The sequence below is a fragment of the Pseudopodoces humilis genome, chromosome 3, assembly GCF_049639895.1.
Source record: "Pseudopodoces humilis isolate 2021_Gansu_Grassland_sample_001 chromosome 3, ASM4963989v1, whole genome shotgun sequence".
In the NCBI taxonomy this organism is placed as follows: Eukaryota; Metazoa; Chordata; class Aves; order Passeriformes; family Paridae; genus Pseudopodoces; species Pseudopodoces humilis.
In genome coordinates this window covers 83,321,041-83,345,598 of record NC_142202.1, presented here as the reverse complement: position 1 = coordinate 83,345,598, position 24,558 = coordinate 83,321,041, and the positions used below count along the sequence as shown (strand labels likewise).

The 24,558-nt window shown below is 36.7% G+C and overlaps 1 protein-coding gene across 4 annotated transcripts in view; it reads right to left on the bottom strand.

The window, feature by feature from the left end:
• The window catches only part of COL12A1 (collagen type XII alpha 1 chain), a 100,099-nt gene that overhangs the window by 65,494 nt on the left and 10,047 nt on the right, over positions 1-24,558 (bottom strand). For 3 of the 4 annotated variants that reach the window (XM_014263470.2, XM_014263472.2, XM_014263471.2), the window contains exons 3-14: positions 23,342-23,458; positions 22,527-22,670; positions 21,568-21,624; positions 20,640-20,903; positions 20,362-20,526; positions 19,737-19,910; positions 18,625-18,915; positions 17,800-18,402; positions 16,138-16,410; positions 13,643-13,915; positions 12,462-12,734; positions 736-1,005 (exon numbers count right to left, since the gene is read on the bottom strand). The exons of the other annotated variant lie outside the window; for it this stretch is intronic. In XM_014263470.2, the coding sequence (XP_014118945.2) occupies positions 736-1,005; positions 12,462-12,734; positions 13,643-13,915; positions 16,138-16,410; positions 17,800-18,402; positions 18,625-18,915; positions 19,737-19,910; positions 20,362-20,526; positions 20,640-20,903; positions 21,568-21,624; positions 22,527-22,670; positions 23,342-23,458 (2,904 nt within the window). The remainder of the gene's footprint in view (positions 1-735; positions 1,006-12,461; positions 12,735-13,642; positions 13,916-16,137; positions 16,411-17,799; positions 18,403-18,624; positions 18,916-19,736; positions 19,911-20,361; positions 20,527-20,639; positions 20,904-21,567; positions 21,625-22,526; positions 22,671-23,341; positions 23,459-24,558) is intronic. 4 annotated transcript variants of the gene reach the window in all.

Here is a 24,558-nt window from a genome sequence, read left to right as displayed (position 1 = left end):
GTAGTCAAAACAGATGCTTAGGACAGAGCACAAGAACATGTAAACACACGATGCTCCCCCAGAGCCCTCCCTCAGGCTTTGTCTTCACATGGCCCCTTTAGGCAAACAACAGAAATGTCAAGCCTTATCCAGGACATCCCTTCATTCATTCTGACTCCTTTACTTGGCAGTTCTTGCTCTAAAGAAACAAGCCATCCCTGGTCTCTGTGTTTTTTCACTTCCCCTACACTGCAGGAGAGACTTAAGCCTGCTTTGACAAACACAACATGTTTGGCAAATATGAAGAGCCCCAGAAAGGTACATAACAAACATCAAAATCACCCAGTGAGCCTCAGTCTGATGGCTGTGAAGACTGGAAGAGCAATAACTTGGAAAGAAAACTCATTGATTCTGTGGGCATTTACCCCATCTTTCCTCCTTGCTCTATCCATATTTCCTTCACCTGATTTTTAGCAGTCACACCAAACCTACAAAAGGCTGGATTCAGAGTAATATGCAGACAAATCATATCTTAACTTGGAAGTAATTCTTTCTGAATCCAAACCTATATGACATAGAAGAGATTCTGTGGGTTTTTTAATGGTCCAACAAAATGTCAGAATTGGCTGAGTTGAGGTAGCATTTTGGTTTGGGGAAACTATTCATTACAAAAAAAAAAAAAATACAATTTCTTTTAAAAATTATAATTTCATCAAAACCAGAATGTTACAAATGGTGGTAATGTACTACACTTACCATCAGTAAAAGCCTCTCCTTCTACTGGGTCTCCTTCTCCACTGCTGTAGGCTGCATGTACTGAAACCCTGTATTTAGTCTCTGGCTCCAAGCCTTCTATCACAGCATCCACTGTATTTCCAGGGACTCTCTTCTCTCCCATGGTATCATCATAAAGTGATTTCCATACGATCCTGTAATGGTTAACTGTTCCTGGAGCTGGTGTCCATGATAATCCAACTGTAGTGTCAGTTATGTCTGTGGTAACCAAATTACGTGGTGAACCACGTTCTGCAAGAAAGAAAACAGCAAATTCTCTCTTAAACACAAATAGCAAAAGTTAGCAAAGTACAAATGTAAAAGTCAAATGATCTTAAGAGCTAAACCAAACTTTTCTCATCAATATTATAACATGCAATGGTAGTTCTAAGAGAAAATAGATGAAGGTTTCAACAAAATGCTTTAAGCTAACTTTAGACTATGAATGATCCTATCCTTACCATACTTAGCAGTCATGCTTTAAAATATGCAAAATAAAAATGGCAGTATTCAAAGACCTGGAATTGGAGTCAGTGCTTAAATGTGGTGCAGCTCACTTAGGTAAATTTTAACTCTCAAAAAAATGACTTTATTTCATTCATTCATTTTCACTGTTATGTGTGCAACTTTTTTCCTAGGGTTACATAATGGAGACTTTTCACAGAATCACAGAATCTGTTGAGTTGGAAGGGACCTAGAAGGATCACCAACTACTGACCCTGCACAGCACCATCCCCAGGAGTCACATCATGTTCCTGAGAGAATTGTCTACACACTTCTTAAACTCTGTCAGGCTTGGTGCTTTGACCAGTGCCCTGGGGAGCCTGTTCCAGTGTCCAGCCACCCCCTGGGTGAAGAACCTTTTTCTAATATCCAACCTAAACCTTCCCTGACATAACTTAAGGCCATTCCCTTGGTCCTGTCACTGGTCACCACAGAAAAGAGATCACTGTCTGCTCCTGTCTTCCCTCTCATATTCAACTTTCCATCAAACAGGATCCCCAGTGGGTCGCTTTCCATGGCACTGATCTCCAGCATCTCATTCCCTGCTCTGTCCATACATCCAGGGTTGCCCCATCCCAGGTGCAGAATCCAGCCCTTTCCCTTGTTGAACTTCATATAGTTGGTGATTGCCCAAGCCTCTAATCAGCCAGAGTCCTTTCTTGGACAACCTTATTTTGTTATTTATTAGTACTAGTATCTTCCAGAGTCCCACTTGCCAGATCAGCTATTTCATTTTTATATTCACAACTAATTTTCAGTGTGTTTGCACCAGCCCACACTTACTGTAGAAAACACACTCCATCTTTGCATTCATAAGAGCTGTATCACTTTCCTCCCTGTGGTTTGCTTCAGCCAGCTTGGAACAAAGGAAGCAGCTAATTAGTCTGTGAAATCCAGTTGTCAGGCGGATATGTGAGTCTCACCTAACACACCAGAGTAATTCATCTGCTTAAAAGTGAAGCTCATTGCTCTAAAGTGGTGCAATGAAAGGAGTGCCTCACTTTAATATTTAATGTGCATTTATAACATATGTTTCAATTTTCCTGCTGCAATGGCTTGCTTTTGATGGCAGGAAAGGAGCATTGACTGGTGGAATTAGTGCAACAGCCTCACTGTAGCAAAATCTGCAAAAGGGCTCCATGAAACCAGATCCATATAGACAAAGAAGTACTCAGTTCTTTGGTCTGTATTCTCTGTGGGATTTCTCACTGTACAGGACATTCCTGAGAGACTCTTGCTTAGCATGACGACTTAAACACTTGGGGTGGCCTCATGGCATCCCAGTTAAGTTTTACCCTCACTGATAAAAATATGTCCTTAAACTAATCCTTAGCAGCCACAGGACCAGAATCAAAATTCTTTGAACACAGAGGAATTCAATACTTATCCAATTTCCACTTCTTAGTCTCATTGCAAGAACAGACCTCACTACATTCAGAAGCCTGAAGCAGTTTCAGGCTGAGCAACAAGTTGCTCAAAGTCATGTTCTGAGTTTTCACTTTTCATACTCATTTGTCTTTTACTTCCACCACGATCTGCAACATTTCCAAACACAATCCCACTAGAGAAGAAAATATTATCTGTACAAAGTTTTGTTTTAGAAATATTTCATTGCCAGTGCAACTTCATTAAAAGTGAGTGAACTAATCCCACTTGGCTTAATGATGAATGTAAATTAATGTCAACCTATCAAAGATTCATCAACTACCCAGAATGCAAAATCAGAGAGTACCATAACAGTCACAAAAATGATTCTCAAATACAGCTAACAGAACTTGTGTGGTGGGGGGTTTCTGATTTTAATTAAGTCTTAGGGACATTCCATCATGTTTTTCTGGAGACAGTTCTAGTTTCCATCCTAACTCTGCATCAGTTCTTAAAATTGTGCCCTTCAAACTGCTTTTTAGCCTCACAACATGAATTACCACAATTTATGGCATCTTCTCTTCAAAAAAAAAGGTTAAAGTACAGAGGGTTTGGTAAAGTTCACTTATCATTTCACAACAGTGTTTGGACATACTGAAAAAGCTATAGTGAAAAGGCCTGATTCAGCTCATGCCTCATGAAGTCTCACCAAATTCAGTGACTGTATTAAATGAAAGCCAGGGCAGAATCTTAACTCCAAATAACAATTTTCCTGGAAGCCTGAAAAAAAGATTTGCCTTCAAAAGTAAATTGCACCAATTTTTCTGTCTGCTCTTAAGCTCCTACTCTCAAATCTTGGCTTTTTTCATACAATAAAAAAAAAAAATATTGAGGCAATTCAAATGGAAAAAATATGGAAAACTTAACTTGATAGAATGCACAGATGTCTCACAATAAAAACCTTTCTTTCCATATTTTAATGTAATATAAATATACAAGTCACTTTATTTTGGCTACTTTAAAACATGGCTCTGCCACAACATGATTTCAGTATTCAAGTATCTGCTACCACAGCACAATTTTTTGCAAGTCTACTCTTGGATACTACAGCAAATTATATATGTTGGAAATACTGCAAAAATAACTTCTTATTTAAAACCCTTATTGATTAAGTCATTATTGAGGTCATTAAATAACAGAGGAAAATAATTTGTTTGGAATGGATTATAATGAACAGCAGTTACTGTAATATGTTGGTTCTGAAAGAAATATTCTTTGGAACTAAATGTCTTTTTTATAAGGCAAGGTAAAAGAGGGAAAAGGAACTGGGATTTCTACCAAACCACTAGAACTAAATGGAAAATTTTTACTTCAAATAGTTGGAAACTGCTGACAAGACAACTTACCTACTAAGGGAAATTAGACTTTTTATATGTTACACTGCAACAGAGAACATTTATTTAACATAACACGCTAACTTGATTTGCACCTCACGTGTGAGGAAGTTCACTCACAACTTTTTTCTGCTTCAGTTGATCTCCCACAGTGGGTTTTTTTAAATTTATTATTAGGAGAATAGCTATGTTTAAGATGCAGTCCAACTGTAAGTCTTAAATTGTTAGGATTCCATGCAATATTATCAAAGCTGCTACACTCAGAGTCAAGAAACACATTTATGCTCCATGATTACACTGGTATAACATGGTCACTAACAAACATACAATGAGACTTATAAAATATTCTTTTCTTGGATTGAAACAAAATACCAGATATTTTTATTTTACCAGGTAATTTGCTTATATTTCATCTACACACAAAAATCTACAACTGTAACACATGAAAACTCAATTTTTTTCATTTGGTCCATGTGTTCAGAAAGGCTTGCTGAACATCCACTTCTTGCCTGCTTTTTAAACAGGATGGTTAAGAAGCATGGAGAGACAATGCACATCATGAGAAAGTGGTGGCTGGCTAGCAAGAGACTCCTGTTTTTTCTTGACTGGAAATGGAAGCTAATGTATGTTCATCACTTCATACAGCCCCCAAGACATCAGAAAACAAGGATAGAGCTGTTTTTCTTAAATTATTTAAATTATTCCCTAACAATGAATTCCCTAGCAGGTGTGAGGTCCTATGATAGTCTGGAGTACTAAACTAGTTAATGTAAGCACAGTTGTAAGCTGTGGTGAGTACATATACAGGAAAACAAAAAGCTTGCATGGACAGGTCAAACCCTTGCTGGGGAGAGCAAGCCAGGCACAAGCTTCAGAATGTCAGATTCACTTTGGCAGTTTTCAGCTCAGAGCAATTTTCATTGCCTACAGTCTCCTGAACATCTCTCTACCGTCGCTTAGAGCAGACACACTTTCAAAAATTCACTTGGTAACTTTCAGTCAGGTGCTTTTATACCCTGTTCTGGACTTTTGAAATGTCCAGTTTCCATATTAAGTTTTTCCACTGTAGTGTGCCAGAGACCCAATATGATATTAAAGCAGTTTCCCTCTGTCCACTTGGCTTACATCCCATAGCTCTCCAGCAATCACTGTTGTTATTGAACACAAGACTGAATCAGCTAAAATTAAAATGTTGACATTCATAAAAGGCCATTATTCAAATGGCCTTTCCCCTCAGAGACATTTACACAACTCCAGCTGATCTCAGTGGGATTTTTACATGCAATTTGGACCCAAATTTTAAACAGCTTTCTGTATGTGTTTTTTAAAACCAGGTTTCAAAATCAATCTGCAGTGGTGAATTTTGTGCAGTCCTGTTTCATTTAAGTTAAACACAGGATTTCTGTAAACCAGAAACCTAACATGTCAGAATCAACTAAATAAGCCTTCACTTGCAGAGGCATAGACCAAAATGGTCTGGCCTGAGTCCTGCCTTGTTTACAATGGGCAAAAGTCAGGAGTATCCCATTGTGTCAGCAGGCTAGATTGCCACAGCTAAGGATCCAAGTGCATGCATCAGATGAGATGATAGGATCACTTCAGTGTTACTCTGCTGGTCAAACTCTCCTCAACACTGGAGAAGTCAGTCTCTTGGGTGGGCTGATATCCTTCCCTTCAAGACATAAAGTGGTTAGCAACCAGTCCTCAGGGAAGCAGAGAGGGGATTGGCCATGGTGCAGGGGAAAGCCAAGGACTTACTACACAGAGGCATCCTCACATGACCCCACTAGAAGAGATTTCTTCTCTTCTGCAGAAAAGCCAGAAGATGCCAACCAGGAGAGTTCTAACCCAAAACAGAGGAACTTTAGCCAGAGCACTCTAGAGTCCCTGATCTAGGGTAATGCCTACAGCTATTCACATTCAGTTTCTTTAATATTCTATCTCTTTTCCAAAAGTTATTCAGCTAACACTGTTTAGAAATATCTTATTAGTCACTCAACCTTCCCCCAATGGGTTTTTTTTTTCTGATACGTATTTCATCTCCTAGATAAAACTAAGATAATTTCAAGTCAGTTTCAAAGGTCACATTCAAAAATCTTGTAATGTGTAATTTTAAAAAATGCATGATACAGCATTTAATCTCCTGAGGACACTGAGTCCTTGTTTCTGTCAGGACAGAAGCAGCACTACACTGTCTGACCACTACATAAAGTCCCTCTGATATGCTAAAAACCTCATTGTAAGAAAATGTCAATTGAATTTGTACTATTCTGCCTGTAGGAGTTCATTCATTACTAAAGCATTCTCATGATACTACAGATACAGCAAAAAAGAATAATTTATTTAGGAAAGAACTGCTATCCATTTTCTGAAAAAAAAGAGACCACCTCCAAAATCTCCAAACCTAAACTATAAGAAACATAAACAACAGAAAATCACTTCAAACTTAAAATGACCCAGTCATGACAACTTTTTTTTTCATATATTGTTTTAGTACAGCCCAATTCTCACAACACAAATAGCTACCCCTCAAACAAGATGGAAGGTTTGGGCCCCATATCACTGAAACAAAGATTCTCTTTCTAAAGCAGAATGACATAAATACAATGACATAATTATCTCTCAAATTTATTTATACTCTCCTGAATATAATAAAATATGCCTCTTTTTGCTTATTCTAAAAAGCAAGAAGAAAAGAAACAGAATAGGCTGACACCCCTACTAATGGAGACCAGCAACCTCACATATGCCAAAGAACTTTGTCCTTTTTTACCAAAAAGTGTGTCTAGCCTAGGATCTTCACTGATATAAGTGGAATTACTTGGAAATTTCTCAGTGCAAGCAAGATGGAAATCTGATCACTGACTATTTTTCTGGAAAAAAAAAAATAAACCAGTCTTTTTTTCTAAATTTATCTGAAATTCTTATTTTAAAGTGCAATGACTTCCCTGATTAGTCAGTTACTCAAATATTCTTAAAACTTTTCTGAAAACCATATAGCTGCCAGCAAAAGGGCACATAAACCAGCTCTTCAGCTTTCAAGCTTTTTAGACATTTATTAGGATGAAGCATTTCTATATTGATTGTTTAATCTAGCAATGAATTTCTTACTCTTTAAAACAACTGCAAATTATGAAAGTTAATCTGTTTAACAGCTAATGTACAGTATGTTCTTTTCATCTGACAGCATGCATTTGAGCAGAAGATCAAATTCTTGCCAGACTTAAAACCACTTCTCTTATTAAAAAACAGATTAGAAAAACAGTAGCTCTCACAAACCGCTCGCTGTCTGCTGCATTTAGACTCACCGCCTTCACTGTGTTTCTCATTGTATTTTAAATCTGATGTATGAAGGCTTGGGTAAAAACCAAATGATCCCAAGAAATATTGAAAGCCAAATGTTTGTTTGGAGTGTTTGGAGATAAGAGAAAGACTTTTCCTAAGATATTCCATTGGTGTTTCTTGCTTGTTCTTCAGTCTGTATTATATAACATCAAATATAATCAGTGCAAATTTGTTCAATTCCTCCAGCTGTCACAAGCCCTGTTCCAACCCAAGGTAAATGGCAGCCTTCACTGATTTAATTTACTTAAGCAGTTTCAACAACTTAGAGTGAGCTGAGGGGAATCATAGCCAAAAAAGTATGTCTGAGGAAAATTTTTCCATGACACCTTTATAGAAATGCTCCAACCAAAGCTGCCCAGTGACGGATTGCCATGCACTTTTGAAAGTGAGAGAATAAAAGTGGAGAGCTTTCTACAGCACATATTTTGTACATGCAGTTATGTTTAAAGCAGTATGAAATATAAAGCTCCAGAATTTTCACCTCTGGATGGTACTTTATAGCTGTAGACAAAATCAACCAATGACTGAAAGAGGTCATATAAAAGATGAGAGCGCTATAAATTTCCTAAAATCTGGATTACTGAAGAAGGAAAGCATACTCCTTCAACAAAGGGGAAAATACGTTGTTTCCCTTTTCCTGCTCCAAAAACACCAAAAAAAGAGAAATAAATCCATTCTCTCTGAATAACAATTACCTGGTAATGGAACAGCACTCTCAGAAATGAGTCATTTTCTGATTACTCATTTGCTAAACTCTCTACACTGTGTTGTCTGTGAACAGTTCATAAAATGCTGATCCTCTGGCATGTGTTTATCTTTGGGCTGGACCAGAGAGCTATGCAAACAGTTTATAAAAGAGATTATCTACAGTTACTTGGGGGAATATTTGCCCTCTCTGTTTTATGCGAAGAAGCAATAAGGGCAAGCAAAAAGGAAAACACAAGGAGAAACTGAGATTACCCAGATGGTAAATGATATCAAGTACACAGAATCGTTTCTGGGTTTCTGTGGATTGATTTTCCCGTGAACCATGAAACAAACAATCCACTTCAAAACACTGCAAAACTACCATGCAGAGCAAAGCAGAGGAGCAGGGTGCAAATTGTAACTGCTCCAAAATATTTTGGAGATAACAAACATAACTGAAAGGCCTTCAATGAATGCCTGGGCAGACATGTCATGCAGATCAGGTTAGAGCAGCCTAAAAATTTCTCAGGTTTTATCCTTTCTGCTGAAGGATACTCTTGTCTGAGAGCAACTGCCTATGTGAATTCTACTACTACAAGCAGAACAAAATAAATCATTACTGAAAGCAGGAAGAACGTTTGCCTACATCCTTAGTCATAGAAGACCATTTAGTGTTTCAGTAAAATTCCATAAACATCTGAGAGTTTGGATTTTTCATTTCCTGCCACTTGACTACAAGATAGTTGGAGAAGGTACTGTATCCAATTCCTCCTTTCTCACTTTCCTGTTAGTGCTGAAATGTTCTCTACACCCAAACTGATTCCTCTTAGGCTACATATTAATTCCATGAGCTATTAACCATCCCAGTTTGAAAGGCAATCTCAAGCCTTGCTCCTGATACGATGGGCAGCTATGGCACCAGTGACTGAATAGGTTTGGTGAGAATTCATATGGTGAAGACATCAAGTAAGCCCATAGGGATTCCTGATACAGAAAAATACTTAAGTGCTCAGTCTTTCTGGGTTGTTGGCAATGAAAAATACACACCACACTATTTTGTTTCTCAGACACCATGGCTCATGGAAAAACTAACTGAAATACTAAACACTTTTTTATGCTTCCTTTCACAGCTTTTTTGTCATTACTGTTGATAAGTTTATTTCTCCAGAAGTTAAGACCTGTCCTATTTCCAGCCTCAGTCAGACAAGCTATTTCAGCTACTCATTAGTCAACTATTCACTTCACTGACCTGCGTAACTTTTCATCCTGGTCCAACCATCTTTATTTTAGCTTCACAGCCAGCATGACATCTCTTTTCATGTAAACATCTATACTGAGCTTTGAAATTTGAATGTTACCTTTCAGTTCCAAAACTACAACCCTTTTATTCATAATTGTCTAGGTTTCTTTAAAAGTTTTGTCATTTTATCCTTCACTGTGGTAAGATAGGGCCATACAGTGAAATACTGTTTTATATGCTGCAAAAAATATTCTGAAAACCTTTCATATTGTTACTCAGAGAGTCTTTTAAAATATCTACAACTATGTTCAAAGAGTCCTGGCCTAATTCAAGTACTTTTATTGCCCCAAGAAACTTCAGATATGCCGATTACGAAATACACGGTAGATATTCCATGAGGAAATATCATGAATTAGGTCTTTGCTGTCATGAAAAAAGAAATTTGTATTCTGTTCTTTCCCTTTGATCACCCAGTAAGGACTGACATCTCCACAGCACTCTTATTAACATTTCATATAACCAAGAAAATTTGAGACAGTTTTAATACGAAGAGCAATGTTTTCTGAAGAGCACCTTGAAAGGATTTTCAAATCCAGCTGAATCTTCAAAGAATTTATACTTGAGTCATAAAGATATATGTGTCAAAATGGTAATTTTTAATTTGGTTTCTTCACAGCTGAAAATCTGAATAAAAAGTCATTCAGTTGAGTGATAAGATGCTATGTTATTCATATTTATCCCAAGACAAAATCTGTCACTGAATTTTTAATATAATGTTTTAATTCAGTTGCTTGGAGCAAAATTTCTTACAGAAATGCTTCTGTGATCTTTTAAGTCCAACACTCATTTTAAACTTCATCTGGTTGCGTATAAGCCCATTCTTAAGGTAGAGGCAAACATTCTTTTAAATTATTTGTCTCTTTAACCAGTGTCAAGAATGTTTTTCTTCTTATTAACAATTAGGCAGAGCAGAAAGTCCAAATAAATAATCAGAGTCCTCAAGGGGGACACAAGGCAGAGAACACTGAAAGGACAAGACAGTCTGTACCTGAGACTGAATTCTGGTTTTCTGATGATTTTGTCTTTTGGATTCTACTGGATTTCATTCACTGCTCTCTCGAGGATGTGTTTTAACTTAAGCTCTAGGCAGTGCCCTAAAAGACTTTTCTTTTGCTCAAGTTTTATGATAGGATAAAATGCTAAGCTTACTTTATGAATTTAAAACACACTTGTCTCTATGGCTCTATGTTAATAAAGAAGCTGTCTGATGTTTACCACAAATATACTCAAAGAAAATGTTTCTACCAAATGTAAACAGCTAACTTGGTCAAACCTTTACTAAAATATGAGGTATGTCCTAAGGAAGTGAACCATTCAGTCTGTTTAACAGTGAGACAGAGGCCTCTCGAGATTTGCAAAGGAAGACTGAGGCATTCCTCTATGCACTGATAGCAGAGGGGAGAAAAAGCAGGGCTGTCAGCTTCTTATGTCTACTTGGGATCCAGTCTGGTTTTGCTCTGCGGGTGAAATTTGTATTCCTGGATGGACAGTGGCTCATGTTCTGTGGAAACAATAAGGGAGACTCTTGCCTAATATATTCTGTGTATTGTGAACCTGCAGGGGTGTGGAGGTGAATTCAAACTATCCCACATGACACAAAATCTACATTTTCACCCTCTCTCTTCTCTCCAAAAAATGTTAGACCTAGGAAGTGGCAGCACCACCACCAACAGGGAAGTTCATAACATCCTCACCATCTCTGGCTTTTCTGGAGGGTATGGGCAGAGTATTGATACCTGATCCCATTTAACTGGATCTCTGCAATGTTCTGGGCAGGAGACAGGCTCTCCTCTCCTACAAAAGGAGCCTTTCGGATCTTGCATGGGTAGTGAAAGCAAGGGAGTTAGGAAACTTTCAGTATGAATTGCAAGGTGCCTGGTTCTCTGACAGCTGAATCCACCAGAGTAAGCAGGTCTCAGGCAGTGGGACAGGCAGACAGTTGGTGTCTAGAACTCTCACTTACTCTTTGTATAGTCAGTGGACAGAGAAATGCTCATTTGAAGGTAAAATGAGATCTCAGATGGACTATCTGCCTACTGGAAGTATTTGCCTTTCTTCATCAATCAAGAAGAATCCTAGAGAGCCCATGCTGCAGACAGCAGTGTTCAAATACCTAAATTTTAGTAGGAAGAATTCAGCACATTGGTGAATCATTGAAACATAATTTTTAAAATTATTTCATTTTACATTTTCTTATTTAAAATGGGTTTTCTGGATTGTTTCCTAACCTATGTCATAAACAAAAGGTTGAACTGGTAGAGAAACTGAGAATCAAGTATATTCCTACTGTAACATGATTAGCACCAATGGACGAGCCTTAATTCCACACAATTCATCCATAAGATGTTTTCAAGTGTGGTGCCTACACAGCTGCAGTGCCAGATTTAAGCAGTGCATCACTGGCCAGCACAGTGCAGAGTCACACTTCCTTTCAAGGCCTATAAGGCAGCTTTCCTTATCCTCTGACAATCTACAGATCACACTGAGAATGCTCACAGAGAATTATTCTGGGAAATTATCTGCTCAGTGTCAAAGAACAGCGTTTCCACCTTATAAGAAAGCATTTGGGTCTGACTTGTGCTTTTTCCAGCATTCTGTTTATGCTCAGCTCCAGGTTTTTGTTAGAAGCAGGATTTGACTCTGTATGCCTAAGACTACACGTTGTTTCTCTGATGCAAAAATGTCCCCTGAACATCTTTCAATCTGAGTAGTGTAGAAATGCTGCAAATTTTCAAATGGATGAAATACTTAAACCCCGTTAATTAATCCTGTTACATTAAGAACAATATATCACTAAAACTGCTTGGAAGATGATAGTTTTAAGACAAAATATTTAATGGAGGCTGGTGTGAAAGTACAGTCAGTTGTGGTTGGTGTTTCTGGCAATAGCTTTTTCAAGAGACACAGAATCCCCTCCACAACCAGTGATTTAACCCACTTTTTTTTCTTTGAGGACAGAAGTTTTAGAAAGTCCATGTAAAGTAGGGAAGTGTCTTTATGTCTATTTTTCATTTAAATATTTACTTCTACAGAAAACTTGGGAAGACACTTTAAGACACCGTAAACATCAGTCAGGTAATGAATAAATAATAACAGAAATGATAAATAATTACCTTCAAGTGTTTCTCCCTCTCCAGAAAGGGCGTCTCCTGCTCCAGAGGCATACAAGGCAGACACAGTCAGTGCATACCTAGTGGCTTGGTCCAAGCCTTTCAGCACTTTAGAGGTAGTGTCACCTTTCACAGTCACTTCCTTAGTTTCACCTCCTGTGACTGGTGTGTATGTTATAAAGTACTGCTGCACTTTGCCAGGAGCAGCACCCCAAGACAGCTTCATTGTTGAGGTTGTAGCATCAGAAATTCTCAAATTCCTTGGATTTCCTCGGACTGCACATGTTAAAAGATGTTGAAAACAAGTTGAAACAGGCTTAATTTATTGGTTTATCTTTTAGGTTACAACTACATAGGATTTTATGTTAAAAAATAATTCTCTAATAGGCTGGGCCAACACTGCTACAGTGCACCTTTACTGTAATCAGGACTGTACAATCACATCCCCTGCTTAGACAAAAATGCACCATAAAGTCTACTTATTTTTTTTTTTCCTGTAAAGCAGGCTCAATCCTGGAGCACTTATACATACTAGTGCCTCTAGACATGCTCAGATTCAACAAAGATCTATGTTGAAGAAACTGTCTTCAGAATCAAGTCAAAGATGAAAAATGAAATGTGAAATTAACACATTTTGGCTTCCTAAAGAGGTCTTTTTGATGATAACTTTCATGGCTCAGTGAAACTTCAACAATGGTCAGGACAGTCATACTGTCAGTACTCTCTGGATTTTCTTTAATAAGGTATGATACATGTTAAAGGATCATGCATTTTCACATACATTAAATCTACAGTGATAACTTGAGAAAATTAAATGTTTCATTAATTTCTTGCTAAACATTCAGCACAAAGTGCAAACAGAGTCTGAAAAGGTATAGAAGTATATATATCATTGATAATATGAAAAATCATGGGGACAATTAATCAAAAATACAAGTAGATTCTTTGCCCAAGTTACGTTGCCATATCAGATTCAAGATACTGTATTTTAAAATGAAATATTGTGATTTTTATAAATTCTACTGTCGTAAGTTATCTCTCACCTAGACTTGGGCAATTCTATAACCCTGTTCATCTAGGATAATACATATGAATTAAATGGTTTAGTCTCCTTTCAATATGAATATATCAAAATGCAGCAAGTTTTTCTCACGTTTACTATGTTCACACCATTGATCATGTACCTTCATCAGTTTTTGCATATCCAGTCAATGAATTCCCAGGTCCAGACTGATACTCGGGAACAACAGACACTTCATATCTTGTATCTTGGATCAAATTCTGCAGAGTAGTTGATCTATCATTTGCTGAGGCAGTCACTTGTCTCCTTTCTCCTCCAGCAAGTGGTCTATAAACAAGCCTGTACCGTAGCACATTTCCTGGAGCTGGAGTCCAGCCAACAACAAAGCTATCAGTAGTTTCATCTGTTATCCTTAAGTTTCGAGGAGCACCTTTAACTACAAAAAATATACACATGTAAGTTGTAAATATTTGCCTTTAGAGAAGCACTATTTGAAGCAAAAACCATGCCAACCATTCTGCTAGCTCATCCAGTTTACCAAAACTGCTTATATTGCCCTCCCATTGCTTTAGGGTACACACACCTTTAGTAATTTCTAAAATTTAGGGTCATAGTTACATTCAGCAGTGGAACAAAGTTGTCCCCAAAAGTACATTCCTCCCAGTTTATACAACTGCTTCTGAAACTCAAGACAGTCTGACTGTGTTTAGTGGTAGCAGTAGAACTGAACTGTGTAGGGGACATTAGAGCATAGTGAGGAAACTTCTTAACAAATGGTATAAGTTTCCTTGCTGCAGCCATCTGCTTCTGTACCCCTTTCATTTACAGGTGGAAAATGGCAGATGTCAGACATCTGACTACACACAGACAGCTGTCCTACTTGCAAGAACAAACAAGGAGCAAACAGTAAAACAACCCCACCAAACCAATTCTACTCCTTTGAATTTTTCAAACAAACTATATATTCACTGCAATGTGAGTTACATCTAATATCTAAAAATGGTTTCTAAATTTAGTCTCTTACTCAAATAGTTTATTATCCTAGAAACTAAAGAAAAACTGTGGTGAATTCTTTAACCTGTTCCTTGACAAAAGCTACAGCAGTTCAGATGAACTCAGTGGGCACACCAAACAAGACTTGACTCTTCCAACAGGCATAAAGATCTACTGTACTGCACACTGCCTAGCAGTACCTAGCATTGTCACTTAGGGGGAAAAAGTTCTGCTTTTTATTTGCTACTTATATTCCATAAGTATTCTTCTTCAAAGTTAAGAGTGGAGTAATTAATAATCCTGGTTTAAAAAATAAACTTGTTTTCTATTAATCAGAAACACAATACTCAACTTCAAATCCTTTAAAAGCCTGAAACCAAAGTTAATTGCCAAGAAAGCCATCTGGCTCAAACTGTTAGCTAGATTTGCATGGAGAGCTGCTGATGTTTACGTTGCTGTAGAAGAACTCTGTCTTCTGAGACATGCTGGGATATCATCGCATCACCATGTTAATAATTATTTAAGGTAGTATCAGTTACAAATGGGAAGACAGATTATTTTTATTGAAGCTTTTCCTTCTCCTGTCCTTTATGCACAAAAGCTACATGCTCTATCAGCCAAGAGTTTGTTTTCCTAAGGGAAAATTATGTGTGGCCAAAATATTCTGACTGGTACAGTCATGGAAATGTGCACACTGACAGTGAAGCCTGTATCTTCCAAACTTAACATCCAAACTAAGCTATTTTGTAAGTGTTTATTTCTATCAGTCTTAAGAGGAAAGAGCAATTAATGAATCCTCATGCTGTTTCTTTTGCTCCCTTGGAACCATTTATGTCACCAAAGGTCACAAATGACAGCATGGAATAATGAAAAAGAGTAGATCAATATTTTTAAAAGCATGGTTTAGAGTAGACTGAGTGTTCAACTACTGGAATAGAAAATCAAATCTACTTTCATGCTGCTCCTTTCAATAAGGGGAAATGCATCATGGCAACTCTATCAAGAAAAAGTAAAGCTACCATGCTTAAATTTACAACCATTGATCACATAATAACGTCAGTGGAAGTTTTGAATGAGTTATTGGACCAGACCAATGAATTTCTGATAAAAAAAAACAGTTAACCAAAACTCAAGCCCTTTTAAGCCTATTGTAATAAAAGATTTCTACTAGTGTTATATTAGATGTAGACACAGCAAATTGCATAGGCTCACATTTGTCTTCAAATATACTGAAGTCAGCATGCATTCCTGTATCAGTCTCATAATTATTAAATAGAGTAGAACAGAACTGAATAGTTGAGTTGGAAAGGATCTACAATGTTCATCTAGTCCAACTTGAGTCTATATTGACAATAATTCATCCCACGGAATTTAATATTGAGAACACACTACTTCATTTGAAAGGAGGCCACTGCAGAGGAACACAGCATCCATCCAACCTTCAGGAAAATTAAAGCCCAATCTTAGCAACTTAATATTTGCATATTACTGGAATTTTAAATCTTTACTGAATGCATTGAGATACAATAATGTTTATTCTCATCCTGCATGGCAGTACAGCTTCTCAGCCTTAGTTGACTGTTCCTCATTTACCCGTTCTCCAGCTAAGCAAATTCTTATTTGAACAAATTACTCCCTTGTGTCTGAGAATAATGGGAATCCTACCTTCTAAGGTGGTTTCCTCTCCATCCAAGGGAGGGCCATCACCATCTTCATATTCAGAAATCACACTGACTGTGTAAGTAGTTTCAGGTATTAAGTTGGTGAGAACTGAGCTAGTAATTGAAGCTGGTACTGAAACAATGAATTCATCTCCACCGACTGCTACTTTGTATTTAATGAGATAGGACAAAACCTCAGATCCAGCTGGAGACCAGCTCACTTTGAAACTCTCTGATGTTATGTCGGAAAAGACCATGTTCTTTGCAGGTACATAAGCTGTATGGAAATAAAAATGTGCATATGAGGCATACTTGCCAGAATATGTTAAAAACAAAATTTCTAAAATAAATAATAAATATTCCTCAATAATTTGATTTGTTTTAATTGAACAGATACTTTGCTGCATGTGCACAGTATTTGTTTTCTATACTTGCTCATATCTATCAAATTTAAAGATCATATATAGGCTGCCTAAAATCATTTAACAGTAAGTAGAGGAACCAACTCAGTGATTTCTAGATCAAATAAAAACAATCCATCTAAAAAAATACATATTTATGAAAACTTAATTCAGAATCTGATGATCAAGTTAGTTTCCATATTTCATATGTCCAATGAACAGCAATAACACTATGTCCTCAATGGAAACTAAAAATTGTTGGGTTTTTTATTTCAGATCTAGATTTAAAATAAGACAAAATAAAACCCAATATTTTTTCAGGAATGAAGTCAAAGGGGGAACAAGCAATTTGATACAAGGCACAAACACAAATCTGACATCCCAGGCTTGTTTTGCTTGGCCTAGTCAGCCTAGCAGTGGGGATCTTAAAACTTAAAATCAAGCCCTCAAAAACAAAGACTGCTTTGCTGGTTTGTTCCTCATACCCACCCTGAAACAAAAGGCTTATTTTTAAAGAGAGTGCAGCTTTCAACGCTGGGGACTCTTCAATGTTAGTCTCCTACTGAGCATAGGTAGGGACACTGTGGGGCCAGCTAATCATAAGTAACTTTATCTGACCAAAAGTTGGCCACTTAGAAAATTTTTGAATGTTAAACGTTATCCATGCTGGCCTAATTTGGATGTATGTGAAGACTTTCATGTGCTACTTCATTTCAGTCTTTACAGTTAGATTGTAATCACTATCACCTAGCATCAGCTGTCTCAAGTTGTCTTGTATAAGCCCATTTCAGAGGGCCATTAATTTTACCCAAAAAATTAATGGAATTGTAGTCTAGAGCTGTTGGCATTAATTTGTTGCCTTTGAACATCTAAAAGACAAGCTTAGACTTGCCACCTGGCTTGATAGAGCTAAAAAAAAGAATGCTCTGGTAACTGTTTTACCCAAGACATTGAGTGCAAAAGCAGAGCGTATCCACTAAGGTCATTCCAATAGACACACATTTTATTAGTGTTTTAGATACGTGGCAGGGGTGGGGGAAAAAATTTCTCCAATATTTTTTCATTTCCATTTATCCATTAATTTCACCTGTTGCTTTTAATATGTTTGAAAATGAGAAGCAAATCCCCCGTTATTAAAATTATCATTTGTACACGGACAATTTCATCAATATAAATTCTTTAGGTAACTATAAGCACAAAACATTGGTTCAGATCCTTTTTTCATTGCATTTTCTACATTCTTCCAAGTAACAGTAGTTACTTACATTTTCTCCTTATGGCAGCCAGTTCCTGCTCAATTCGCAGGCACACAGACTGTGTAAGTTCAAATGATATTCTTTGAAAAGCATCAAAATCTTCCACGGTGTAAACATGGGTGTCTGCAGGAGGTGATGCTATTGCTTCCAACTCCGTACGCACTGCATCCTTCACGCCAACCGCAAATATTTCTACATCTGCATCTCTCAGCTTAATTGCAGGTTCTTTAAAAGCATCTGATGATTTTCCATCAGTGATAAGAATCATGACTCTTGGCACGTTTGGTCTTGATCCTTTGCTGGTAACAAATACTTTCTCCCTCACGTACGTCATTGCTTTGCCTGTGTTGGTAGATCCACCTCTGTAGGGGAAGGTGTTAATAGCCTGAATTATGTCTTCCACTCTGTTGTATCTGTTCAAAGAAAACTCCATATGGGGATCTCTGCTGTACTGGACAAGACTTATCTGTACTTTTCGAGGTGATATCTCAAAGCTTTTAACTAACACTTCCAAAAAGGCTCTTACTTTTACAAAATTGGCGATACCAATGCTATAGGAACCGTCCACTAAAAATACAACATCAGCTTTTACATCCACACCACGTGAGCATTCTGCAAAGAAGAAGAATAAACACTGTAAACAGATTTTCAATAGCCACATAACATTACAATCATATCTGAAGTTCATGTATCACACACAACTCCTTATAAACAAAGTAAACTATGCTAAGCAAAGCTGTTTCTCAAAAATAATAAAGGTATGATATCAAAAAAAGCATCAGAGGTTTCATCAATGAAAACCTACAATTTGAAAATAAGGTGGCTCCAACTCACCCACTTGAACTTTTACTTGTTGTGTTTTTTCCATTATGGTTATTGGCTCACTGGGGGTCAGTCCTTTCATTGCATAAACATTAATTTGATACTCTGTGTCTGGAGAGAGATCTTTAACATTCAGAGCAGTAGTCTGAGGACCCACACTCAGTACATGCTGTTTTCCCCCAGCTATCATTGGAATGAACTGCAGACGATAGCCAGTTATTTGGCTTGTGGATGGATCCCAAGTGATTCTAACAGACTTTGAGGAGATCTGAGTGGCCACGAGATTTGAAGGAGGCTCCACCACTGAAAGAAATCAAAAGCAAATCCAAAATATTAGTTACAAATATAAGCATATTTTCTTAACCGTTTCTATTTCTGGAATAAGTTTTGTTTTCTTTGCTTGATCTTTACTAAAAATAATTTTGGGGTATTTTTTAGCATAAAAAGATAGAAATTAATTACAGGAAAGTCCAAATGAGACATTAATGTGAGGGAAAATATATGAACAATGCATTTGTGGTCCCCCAAGTATAGCAAAGCTTCCAGGAGAAGTGCTGCCCAGCTCTAAAACTACTTCAACCCAAAGTGAAAGCTACACTCACAGGAGAACAGTAAAAAGAACAAATGCAGACTTGAGCAGAGTACTATGACAGCAGAGTCATCTCTACTGCCATTTTTGTAAAAGAATAACTACTCACTTAAAACCTTACAGGGCAAGAAAGCTGCAGTGATACAGCTTCTTGTGTTTATTTTCTCAGTTTTCTCCTGTTTTCATGTTTTTGTTCTTAAGCTATTATATATTCTGACCCTTCCCCAAGCAGTTTTTTTTTCCCCTTTAACACATTTTTCCACAGAAGTGATGCCTACGTCCAAACTGACTCTGATAACTGCACACCACTGTGCTGCCTTTGAAACTATGGAATAATGGAGATATTCCAAATCTGCTACGTCACATGTTCTGTTATCCTGCATTTAAAGACAGAAAACTGTGACCAGTTTTCCACACTTGCTAAGTGAAGCAATGGATAAAACTCTAGAAATAAAGGAAAGGAAGTAGGGATAGCCTCTTCAATAGACATTGGAATAAACTGAAACTATAAACACTTTTTTATCAGGTATCTCACCTTCTTCCCCACTAACCAGTTCACCTAGTTGTTCATCGACACCAGAGCACACTTGCAAGATAATTTCATTCTGTATATCCACAATTCCATCAAAATTAGCCACATTGAACACATGCTTCAGTGACGGCTGAGATGCGATTAGCTTGAGTTCCTTTGCATCTGCTGCTTTGATACCTAGAAGTTGCAATAGATAGGACTGTGACAAGTTGCCATAAAATACAGACAGCTGTGAATGTATTCATGAAGTATCAAAACATCCTCGGATGAAGCCGAGTTTCAATTAGTTCTGCCTTCTGTCATGATCAATAATCAAACTACAAAGTAACAATTAATGAAATGAGGTGGCAGACTCAGTTTTCAACCAGGGAAAATGTGTAAGTGAAGAATGAGGCCAAGGTTTGAACTATGATAGTCAGTCATATTAATCTCCATGTAGGAGCTACATAATTACCACCGAATTAATACAGCTGGTGTGTTCCACTCCAGAGGGCACAAATGACCCCTTTCAAGGCATACACTTGAAAAGAGGAACATAATGAAATTCTTCAATGACACAGTCTGTAAAACTTACAAATTAACTTTTTATGTATGTTAATCTCTCAATCATTAGAAAAACTCAACATACCCAAGGAAAAAACTTCCACTCCTATGTTGCGAAGCTCTCTTGCAGGAATTTCTACGTCATCTTGAGCTTTTCCATCAGTAATGACAATTGCTACTTTGGGAAAGCCTTTTCTTGCTCCAGCAGACTCAGTGAAAGTGTTTTGAACAAGGTAATCAATAGCCTCACCTAAAACCAACATCACAAGTTGTGTCTTATTAGACTTGTATGAACTAGGATTTAAAGCAAATTTGAACTGTGAAATGAAATGCAGAATAAACATGTATGTGGGAAATCTGTACCTGTCATTGTGTTGCCACCTTTGTAAGGTATCCTTTTAATTGCATCAATAAGATCACTTCTTCTGAAATACTGATTTAAATTGAACTCTGTTCTTGTATCTGAACTGTACTGAACAACTCCAACTCTCGTCTTTTCTTCCCCAATGTCAAAAGCTGATACAAGGGCAACCATGAAGTCCAGAATATATCCGAAGTTATTTCTTCCTACACTCCATGAACCATCTACCAGGAAAACTAAATCTGTCATTGCACTTATGGAGCATCCTGGAACATAACAGGACAAAAAAAAAAAGAACTCTATTAGCAAATGAGCAATAGTATTCTTACAAATCAGTGGGAAATGTCTAATGGAAACGCAAAGGGTAAAAGCCAAAGCAAACAGATATTTAAAATATTGATCTTATCTGGGATATCTTGCTTGGGGAAACATTACTCACGTAAGTCAGTTTTCTAACAGACATTATCAAAAGGGAACTGCTTCTAGAGACCTCTCACACTAATCCACAATAACATATTGTTATGCCACAACAGATGAAAACACCCATACAAAACTTTTTTAAAAGTTTTATAAAAATTTTATATTGTTACCACTTGTGCCTTGACTCTTTATTTCCCCATTGTAGCTGCATAGGTTCCTCTGCAAAGCCTTTTATCAACAGCACAATGCCTTTCGTTAATAGGACCAAGACACTCATGGACTTGCACAGGTTTAGTTACATGAAATCTCTAGCTTCAGCACCAACTTTGCACCTTAATCTTTCAATGCATATAAATTCCTTCTATCCTAGTCCCTTCACAAGTTTTCTTAACTCTGCACAACTTTACAGGCTAACTTCTTTGGTAGGTAACACAGAACTACAATTTCACTTTGTGAGCTAGACCTCAGATATGATGAATGTCAGATAAGTTGAAAAGCAAAGCACCTTACTTTGTAATTGAGCCTCAACCTTCTTTTCCTCTGGTATCCCTGGGCCGCCTGTCTGAACTACACAAAGCACAACATGGACAGAATGAATGGGGGAAATAGGGTTAAATTTTTAAACATCAATGAAAAGCACATAAGGAATATGAGAAACACATCTGACAAGCCCAAGAACACGAAAACATAAATGCAGGTTCTGAATATACCACCTGTACTTACAGCTTTGACAACATAGTATTCAGGGTGACACAAAATACAGAAAATGTAAATATCTAAGAATTCTCTTTATTTTTACGTCTTGTACAGTCATTTCCTGAAAATTAACTGCAACATGCCTGGAATACTAGTATTACCCCTCTCTAAAACCTAGGGGAATTGATAATTAGTAATTTTCCCATGGTTCTTTGTGAAGCCTTAGACACAAAGATACAAAAAGACATGATACAAAATGTGCCATAGAAAAGAGTCTGCTGTGCATTTTTATTTAATTAAATTTATTTTATGATTTTTAAATTATTAATATAAATTATTAAAGTTTAAATTCTATATCTAAGTATGCATTTAGATATCCTGTGTCAGATTTTATGATTATTTGATTAATATAATTTGCTTTCTCACACAGGATGCCAGTCCAATTCATTTGTTACTGAGGTCAATGATTGTCTACCCCTTGAATGCAGCAGATGCAATTTATAGGAAGTAGGTATAGCTCAAAATATGTAGTGGGCTCCTGCCAATAATTCTATAGAGGCTGGGAGACACTATATCCATGTTAGTATCCTTTGATCTCTTGCAAATTTTCTCTGCTTCTACTATGACTAATGGAAAAAGGCTGTTCAGACAGTTCCACCAAAGGAGAGTTTAGGTATGTGGCAGTTTTGTTGGAGAACTGGATGAAAGCCAAGTTTTGTGAATGACCGCTCAGTTATCTTAATTGGCTTTCTAATTGTACTGCAGCTACTTACTTGTCAGCTGACCAAATACAGGAAGACTCTCCTCTCTGTCGTCATATGAAGCTATTGATACAACATACTCTACATCAGGTATAAGATCTGATATGACAGTTTGGGTAGTGCTAGGTGAAAGAGTAAATTCTTTAGTAGGTCCATCTGCAATAAATATATAAAACACTCAATGCAGCCTTAAAATCCAATAATATTGATAAGCTTATTGTAAAACAAAATGCAACAGGCAATAATCTATCTCAAACCCCAGTGATAATTTTAGAATGATACACTTTCTGTTTTCATGAAGTATAAATATTGAAACATTAAACTTTAGGCTAATGTGGTTTTTTTTATAATGAATAAAATTGCTAAAGTGTTTAATAAATTCCAGGAAATTTGAAATTTGAAATGTGCATACAAAATGTACTATCATCTAAAAAATAATGTCCTGTTCTGATTCAATATAACTGATTATTTCTCAAAGTGAAATAGAAAAGAGGTGTCTTACAGAGCATAATACAATTCTTGAACTTTAAAGTGAAAACATAGAGGAAGAGCATAGAGTGATGATTTGACCTTATTTTTGCTCCTTGCAAAGCAAAGGCATCCAAAAATTGTTACTTGCAGTCCCAAAATGGTAAACAATATGGCAAGAATATCTCTGACTTGGAAGAATCACCGTCTTTCCTGTATGCCCTTTATTGCTACCCAGGCTTGATCACAAACTTCTAAAAGATTTTAATAGCTACTCTCACATCTAAGTTAGATATAGGCAAAAATAAACTCAACATTTCAAAATATATATTCACATAAAAAATGTTGACAGAACTCACCACTTGTTGGAACCACAGTTACTCTGTAACCCACTATTGCATCTGGTGGCCTTTTCCATGACATTTGAACATTATGTTCATCTATAATTGTAAAATTCAAGTCTGATGGTGGATTAACTGCAAAAGATTTATATCAGGTAGGTGTTTAAAAGCTTGAACAAGTTTTGGCAAATGAATAAATAAAAAAAAAAGTTGAGCAAAGCTTACTAAAATTGTCTTTGCATAAATTTGTTTCCAACAAATATAAAGATATATTGTTGGAAAAAGAGTAAAATAAAAGCTGAGGAAATATGACAAAACATCAAAGAGTATATGCATTACAGAGGACAGCACAGAACATATGTTTCTTGAGTTGCCAAGACATTCAAGAATGGCCAGCAAAATCAAGCACAATAGAAAACACATTTGGATACATGTACAATGAGTTCACAGATAATCACCACATATGCAAACATTTCACATAACAATTAAAGGAAATTTTTTTACATGCTGGGTGCAATCCGTACAAGCATGCTAAATCACAACCTGCTTACAATATCATAAGATCATTTAGGATGTGGAGAACACAGTACTCTTCTTAATTAGACATCAAAGAATTGATCAGTTTTTTAATATAGTCTCTGCATATGATATTTCTTATAAATTTGACTGAATCTATAAACTTGGCAGAGAAAAGAAACAATTTAAAGAATACAGGAAAAGACTGGGTATTTAATGTTCAATAAAACAATTTCTGTTAAGGTCTAGGTATGAATATCTATGCAAAATGTATATCAGCAATAATGATACATTGATGTATCATTATATTATAAAATATGGAGAACTCCACCCCTTTGTTCCTAGAAGCTACTAACGTGACATACTTTGTATATAGCAACAAAGAATTCAGGAACTAAGGGAATAATAAATGGCATTAGCAATGGTTGCAAATTGCCAAAATATTCAAGCTGATGCGAAGTTCTCAAAAATAAAATTCTACCTGTTTACACCAGATTTCTGTACAATTTCAAAGGTGTAAACTATTGTTTTCATGTTCCCTTTGCAGCAGGTGTACCCATACTAATAGTGGCATTTTAGCATAAAATGCCAGTATGGTTCCAAACAACAAAATGGTTAATTATGAAAAGACAACATCAAAATATATTTAAGGACATTTATTTTACAGAATTTATAGAAAACAGCAAAGAGAGCACCAGTGAACTGAACAAATGACTGCA